This window comes from Crocodylus porosus, unplaced genomic scaffold (genome assembly GCF_001723895.1).
Source record: "Crocodylus porosus isolate Cpor-Errol unplaced genomic scaffold, CroPor_comp1, whole genome shotgun sequence".
NCBI classification, from domain to species: Eukaryota; Metazoa; Chordata; order Crocodylia; family Crocodylidae; genus Crocodylus; species Crocodylus porosus.
The window spans coordinates 205,149,272-205,157,484 of record NW_017728886.1 but is presented as its reverse complement, the minus strand read 5'-3'; the positions used below and the strand labels follow the sequence as shown (position 1 = coordinate 205,157,484).

At 40.4% G+C, this 8,213-nt stretch overlaps 1 protein-coding gene across 2 annotated transcripts in view; it reads left to right on the top strand.

Annotated features, from left to right (window-relative positions):
• NSMAF (neutral sphingomyelinase activation associated factor) overlaps positions 1-4,551 on the top strand; it is a 57,490-nt gene extending 52,939 nt beyond the window's left edge. For both annotated transcript variants that reach the window (XM_019548428.1, XM_019548436.1), the window contains 4 exons: positions 374-524; positions 914-1,016; positions 2,105-2,214; positions 4,037-4,551. In XM_019548428.1, the coding sequence (XP_019403973.1) occupies positions 374-524; positions 914-1,016; positions 2,105-2,214; positions 4,037-4,131 (459 nt within the window). In that variant the 3' untranslated portion in view covers positions 4,132-4,551. The remainder of the gene's footprint in view (positions 1-373; positions 525-913; positions 1,017-2,104; positions 2,215-4,036) is intronic.
• Positions 4,552-8,213: the final 3,662 nt, after the last annotated feature.

The following is an 8,213-nucleotide window of genomic DNA, read 5'->3' as shown; positions in this document are numbered from 1 at the left end:
TAAACTCACTAGGGGGGACCAGAAGGGTTTGGGGGAGACGCTGTTTCCCCTACTGCCCCCTGGCGTGACAAGGAACAATGGACACATTATTAGAGAGTAGATTTAGATTAGACATCCGTAAGAACTACTTCACAGTTAGGGCGGCTAGGAGCTGGAACCAACTTCCTAGGGAAGTTGTGCTGGCTTCTACCCTGGGGATCTTTAAGAAAAGGCTTGATGACTACCTGGCTGGACTCATTTGAGTCCAGTCTTTTCTCCTGCCCAGGCGGGGGGTTGGACTTGAAGATCTGCAAGGTCCCTTCCGACCCTACTATGATTCTATGATGACTACACAAGTGGTGAGTGAAGGAATAATGCATTGCTTAATTTCCAGGTAAATACAATCAACACAAATGCTGCAAATACATTGCTGGTGTCTGGTACCAAAGAAGGCACTATTAGTATATGGGATGTTACTTCCACTACTGTGTTACACCAACTTGCATGTCATTCAGGGACCGTGTATGATGCTGCTTTTAGTCCTGGTATGTTGCGTTTACATTTTTTTAATAAGCAGAGAGAGAAGATCATAGTCAGTGATTAATTCTACAATGTTGATACTGGATTTTGGGATAATGGCAGATTTTAGATATTATCTTAAGGTCAGCCCATCTCATTGTCTCACCTTTTATAAGTGTTTTGAATTATTTTACCTGGCTTCAGAATTCACATTTTCTTGGCAATTTAGAAGGTGCCACTTTTTTGCTTGAAGGTGTATATACCCCATACTTAATTGGAATGAATTTTTTACTTGGAAAAAACAAATTTTTCTGACATGTTTTTATGACCAAATACTAAAGAGAATTTTCTTTGCTTTAGAAACTGAGGTATTTGGTATTTATTTAATGCATCTTAACTTTATTTTTTTTTATAGATACCAGACATCTGCTCAGCACAGGAGAAGATGGCTGTTTTAAAGTTATAGATGTACAAACTGGAACGCTCATCTCTTCTTTGAGTTCTGACCAGCCACAAAGGTAATACTGAGAAAATGCTAAATGTAAAAGTAACTTCTAAGTTCAGTGAGTTGGTTTTGCACAAATATTTGGGAGAATCATACTTTGAGTGCAGGATATAGACATTTGTGTTATTATCAAAGCCTTTCTAGGGCAGGGATCAGCTACATTTTTGGGCAGAGTGCCAAAAACACCTGCAACTTCATCTTGTAAAGTTGGTGTGTCCAGGGTGGATGATAGGGGAGCTGAGAGTGGCCCAATCCTTGTTGTGGCAGTGCAGCCCCAGCCCCTTCTCCAGGCACCCATGTTGGGGGTTGCCTACCCCTGTTCTAGAGTGTGGAAATTAGAAATTTTGAATAAAGCATGTCTCAACTAGGGAAAGTGAAATCCTTTTAACAAGATGTCTGTATACCAGCAGATCAAAGTTCCAGCTGCAGTTCAGGTATGCACAGTGTACTGCAGCCAAAGCTTTACAACTTAAATGTTAAAAACTGGCACCTTAATAAATGGTCCCAGATTCAGCAGGGCGGTGCCTTTGCAGTTTCTGTTTAAATTAATCAGAGCTGTGGTTACTTAGCTCTTACCTAGGAAATTGCCCATATTTCTTGGAGTGATAAAGTCTAAGCAAAAGAAAAATGTATACCAATATTTGTTTGGATGAATGAAAATGATTGCATCCAAGTTTTTTTGGTAATGACAAAACAATTAATATTTTTGTCTTAAGGTACTAAATTTCTGTGATATGGACACGCAGGTTTTTATTCTGCATTTGTAAGACAAATTCAAAATGCAAATTGGTTTGTAGTGTACTATAGTAGTGCCCTCCTTTCAAATGATCTTACACTGAAATAAAAGCGACTTGAAGGCTCACCTCTCTTCACTTACACTTATATATTGTTCCAGAACCATAAACCACTATGGTATCTGTGATTTAAATACTCAATATTTATTATTGTTTTACCTCCTTCTGACTCACTCGTTTGTCTTGACACTTTATCATATAATTCATAAACTTCTTAGTATAATCCTTCACTTATTCCAAAAATAGGTACAATTTTTTTTATTAAGGACTCAAGTCAGACAAACGGGTTTACTGAATGATTTTGCAGGTGCTTCAAATGGGATGGAAATACAGTCCTGTCAGGAAGCCAGTCTGGCGAATTACTGGTTTGGGACCTTCTCGAAGCAAAAATTATTGAAAAATTCAAAGGGCATGCAGGTGCGCTTAGTACTGTGTAATCTCTCTTGATTTCTGTGCAAGACTTCCTTTTGTCTAAAAGAACACTATATACTCTAACACTTAGTTTTAAATGTCTGATCATAATCATCTACAAGCCAGTGTCATGTGAAGAACAGAAATTAAGAATCAAGTTTGATTCCCTAGAACGTATTATCTTTAAGATTGGGGGCAGGGCAGGGTTAGTTCATTACTGTTGAGTCTGCATCATAGTAAAGGCAGGGATGTCTTAATTATGTTAGTCAGATTGCCCATTAGGTTGGAATTCTGATATGCAAAGAAAATAGTACAGAATGGAAAATAGCAAATGAAGTTCTACAAAGTTCAATACTAAGATAATCTTGTTTTATCTACGTAGTATTCTGGCTAGGGTGTGCATACATGGATGACTGTTCTCCTCTGGATGGAGTATTGGACCTGTTTGTGGTTGGGCTGCCCCTTAGTATTAAAGAGCTGGACCTTGTGACACAATTACTATGAAGTAATGTATCCTAGATTTTACTCCACAGTGGGTGCATCTACACATGCAATTAATGCAAAGCAATAAACTGGTGCATATCATGTCCGAATTTGTTGCTCCCAGGTGCTTCATTTATACATGTGCCTGGGACCATAGCACATTGAACCAGGTTGGGGCTCCCTGCCAGCTGGGGCTGCTCAGAGGGTCAGCTTGCCAACCCAGAGATGCTCTGACATGGATCAGCATGCTGCAGAGGAGCTGGCTGGGGCACAAGGATGCTTCAGTGCAGGGGCAAGCCAGCAGGTAGCCCCTGCACTGAAGCACCCTCATGCTCCAACCAGTGCCATGAGTGCCTACACATGCTTTGCTGCGCAGTAAATAACGCTGCTGCAAGATAGTACTTGAATTTAAAAGTACCTACAGCAGCACTTACTAGTTTTACTGAAGCCTGATAGGGCCAAACATGTAGACACAGAGATTATTGCAGAGCTGTTTAGGCAGCAATGCCTCTTGGGTGGCAAGAGGAAGAAGCAGCAGGAGAGATGTATAATCTTTGAACCTTTGAAATGTATTAATAGAATGGGGTACTTGAGTAGTAAGCCAGAGCCAATATACTCCAGGATATAGCTAGTTGTTCAGATATCTGCAGTAGATTAGCAGTCTGGGGCAGGGTGTGTGTTGGTCTTGCATATGTATGTTTAAAACTGGCTTACTATATAATTGAGGAATAGATTATCTGTCAGAAGTCCTATATTTTCATGTCAATGCAATGTTACATGGTCTTCACAGTTTTCAGTGCATTTACAAACTGTTCAAGTATTGCGTGGTACAGACAGTCTGAAAGCTTGAGGAAAAACATCATAGTTTTATATTAACTTGTTTTTAAGGTTTCCCTCAAGTTGGCTATAACATTTTAATAAAATTTTCATCTGTCTTAAAGGATAAGTGATGAAACTGTGGAATTTTGTAATATATTGGATTGTTCAGATGCTTCCACAAAAGTGTATTAAGTGGCAATGAAGAGAGTTCACTGAAAACTGATCAGAAGGAAAAGTCCTATAGCTCTCAGCCAACTGATTTTAAAATAAAGATTGCTGTGACTAAATTAATCCAGTCAGTCCTAAAAGATAGCTAAGCAGATGTAGTATGCTTAAGCTGTAGAGGATTCATATTGTACAAGAGATAGGTTGAGCATGTTCATGAAAGAGAAAACAAATAGGCTGCTGTTGGCTATCTGCTAAATGACCCCCAGCACCCATGCTTTTCAGGTTTAGCTTCACACTTATTACGTACCCAACTGTACTTGCCTCTAATACACAGTTCTGCTTTGCTTTTTTTCCCCAGGTGCGGTAACATCTATGTGGATGAATGAGCAATGCAACAGTGTGATCACGGGAGGGGAAGACAGACAAATCATGCTCTGGAAACTGCAGTACTAAGTGCCTTTCCCCTCCAGCTATTTAAACAAATGCTTTCAATTTATATTTTTAAACCAAACTTTTTAAAGGAACTTACCCATGTGCAATGATGGCTACTGAAGTTCAACCAAATAGAAAGCTCTGTTCAACTAAGACTTTCTAGTTCATGGTGACTTCATTAGAAGTTCTTAAATGCTTATTATAATTTCCATTCTATACTTATTGGTTTTTCATAATGACTGTCACATATCTCAGATTAAATGCCTGCCTCTGTATCCTGAGATGCAATTAAAGATGTATTTTCTGTAATTAAAGAAATCTTAACTTGCAGTCATTGTGTGACCTAACTGAAATGTATTGAATACCATATGCATTTTTTAAACAAAAAAAGATGCTCCGTTTTCAGCGGGGACCACATTAATAAATATGTGGTATATCGTTTGAGACTGTCTACCAGATACTCTTTCACAGATCTGCTAAGCTATTTCATCTTAACAAGTTTGTAGAGAAAGATCAGGGTGTGGGTATTTTTCTTCTGCTGGGCCTGCTCTCTCCTTTCCATTGTAGAACTTGCAACTTCTTGCTTTTTAACAGGAGGTGCAGTAGGAATCCATACTTGCAAGCACAAAATGTAGCTCTTTAGAGACAGCTGCTACATTTTAATGGCTTCTGGGACAAGGTGCTCCATGACTGCAGTTATTTACATGGAAGGGAACACTAAGCAGTTTTGGGGCTTAAGGAGAAGGTTATTTACCAGCAAAATGTTCCTAGACTTGCAACTTGTACCTTCTTAGTTCAAAACTGAGGAATTGCTTTGAAAAGCAGCGTTTTGTTTCTGCATGGGAGGGGGCTCTCTCTCATGTACATTCTTTCATGGAAGGATGTCATCGTCAACTTCCTCTTCGCACCCCAGCAGGTGGTGATGCCTAGAATTCTGGGGTAGATTGGAAGGTGGGCAGGGAGTGCAACTGCAGAGGTATCTTTTGATTCATCACAAAGGATTCATTGAGGAATTAATCCCAAGGTAGCCAGTTGTTACTCTACTTAATGTATGCTTTTTTGATGCTTCATAAGACTGTGTGACAGTGATTAACAATTAGCACTAAAATAAGTAAATGTTTCTCAGAAGACTGCATTTTACCCAAGCAGTGACCTTTTAGAGATTGATTTGGTTGACTGAATGAAATCTGAGATTGGCAAACAAGTTAATCTTCAACTAGCAGTGATTGTACTTAATGATGTTCTAATGTATCTATCAGTAGAATCCTGTATCACTTCTATGGTTTTGGCCAGACCCAATGTCAGTTTAAGCAGTCTGTAGTTACTTGGGTCAGCATGGTTGCACTCTTTTGAGTATTGGCACAACGTTAGCCTCTTTTTCAGGCTTGCATCTCCCTGCTCTCAAAGCTTTGGGTACAAGTTATGCTACATTGCTACTTAAATATTTACCTATAATAAATGATGATAAACATCCTCCCTGCTTACTAATGAACTGAAAAGCACTTCACTGTCCCTCTGTGATAAAAGCACAGCCTGTTTTTCTTCCAAATGCAGAACAAAATATTTATTGAATACTTATGCTTTCCCTGCATCATTAACAATTTTACCAACTTCATTTAGTCATGCTTCCATCGTACTGATAGAATTTTTGTTCTCAATTACCTACATTTATCTCTTTCAGCCATGTGTGGGATTTTTTGTTTTTCTGTTGTTTCCTTTACCAATATTTTAAATTCGTTGAACTATTGATTACTATGCATTAATAAGTGTCCATTTCTTGCATGGGTCTTTTTAAATTGTATTTATAATCACTGGCTAGACTTCCCACTGAATTAAGATAGGTTTTTATAAACTTGATTGTAGAACTCGGCTCTTTTTCCAACTTAAATTCATTCCCATTTTTGTTAATTTTTCCCTCTGAGTTAGTTTTTGCTCTTAATTTATCCATCTTGGGTAATTAGCTCTCTGAAGGAATAAGTGTGGCCATATGTATTGCTGCATGGAACTGTCCTGTACTTGACTGAATGCAATTTGATCATAATCCTAAATTTACACTAGAACAACTAGAGAGGGGAAAAAAAGGTTACTAGGATGGCTAAGGGAGATGGAGACCTTATTTTATGAAAGAAGGTAAACAGTTTGGCTTAGAATTATAAAGTTCTAGAAAATTAGGGTTAAAAGGGACCTTGGGAAGTCATCTAGTCCAACTCTGTGCTCAAAGCAGGGCCATCCCCAACTAGATCATCCCAGCCCAAGCTTTGTCTAGCTGGGTCTTCAAAACCTCCAAGGCTGGAGAGTCCACAACCTGTCTGGGTAACCTGTTCCAGTGTTTTACTACCCTTCTAGTGAGAAAATTTTTCCTAATACCTAACCTAAACTTCCCTTGCTGCAACTTGAGACCATTGCTCCTTATTCTGTCATCTGCCACCACAGAGAGGACTTAGGAGGGATACAATATATATTCATTTAGTCTGCTATATATGAAATATACACACAAAAGGCAGAAGAAATGTTTATTTGGCTAAAGGACAGTATTGACAGAAAATTTAGGAGAGGTCTTTTTAGGGGAACCAGATTCTAGCCCAGGAGCCCCCTTCTAGCCATCTGTGGCTTTAATCGCTGTACCCTAAGTAACCAACTGGCCTGCTAATCTATTAATCTTTGTCTGTTATGTGTTCCAAAACCACCTGTGTGCTGCTATGTGATGATGCTGGGCCTTCTGACGTGTCAGGTTACTTCCAGACCCTGTATATTCTGTGGCAGTTGTTTTTTTCTGCACCATAGATCCTGCATCAGCTGGTGCTGTGTGTCAAATCTCTTGCATTGATTAGAAAAAAGAATGCAGCACATTGAAGGTAGAGCAGAGTTGTTTTCCTGTATAGTCATTCATCAGGCAAACTCTGTTGCTAGGAAAGTAACCAGCCTGATTCATGTTTGGACCCCTGTACTGACTGCAAAGCTGTAAACACCTACCTGCTTCCTTTGGACTTTTAAGCCCTAGTGTATCCATGCAAATATGCACATGGACTAAACAACTACAACACTTTATAAGTTCTTCTACCTCTAACCACTTGACCTGCAGCTGGACCTGCTGAAGTGTTCCCACTAGGTACAGGGCTAAGCCTCTTTTACTGACCAAAGCAGAAATGTCCATTTTTGTGTGTAATGTTTAAGTTTCTCCTTGCTAGCAGGATATGCAGTACTCTATTGTCCCAAGCACTGTGCACCACAGTAAAAAGCTACTGCTTGTGTTAGATAAGTGATAGTGCTGCCCCATCCATCAAATGTATTATGGCTAACAGATTAACATCAGTCTACTTGAGAGAGAGAGCCACTTAGTTACCTGATAACACAGCTTGTTAGTTGATTCAGCAATCACAGAGAGGGTTTTGGAGGTAGTTGTGCAGATGGTTGACAGCTTCCCATGAAGGGCAGCATGAAGGCACCTGTTTGAAAGCTACAATAAGAGTGACTGATGTAAAAGGCTAATCTGAGATGAGTTTTGATGATTTATTCAATGGGTGCATCTGCACAGGCCAGGAAACAACTGTCTTCTGGCCCTAGGAGGGGGCTGCCTGCTGCTGGGGCAGGGGAATGTCCCATTACCTAAGCAGCAAGGAGCTCCTGGCCCTAGCTGGACAACTTCTTCTTGTCCTTGATCTGGGAAGCTAGTCCCAGTTTCATATCCGCCTTGGCCTTCCTGACTGTCCCCCTGCATCCCCAAGCAACCGCAGTATAATCCTCCCTGGTGATGGCCCCTCCCTTCCACTGGGTGTATGCCTCCCTTTTAGGTAGGAGACATTCCCGGATGCTTTTGGTGAGCCATGGGGGCTTTTGCACCCTCACACTCCCATTGATCCATGTTGGGATTACCTCCCTTTGGACTTGGAGGATAGTGTCCTTAAGGAGCAACCACTCTTGGACACCTGGTCCCCTCCCCTCTGGGACCTCAGTGCTTCCCCAACTATGCTCTTTAGTCCACCCTCCTGAAATCCACCCTCCTAAAATCTAGGGCTGCTGCCTTGCTGCAGGCCTTTGCTACCTTGCACTGGATGGTGAATTCTAGCAGGTGATGATCACTGTTGCCCAGGTGGTCGAGCACC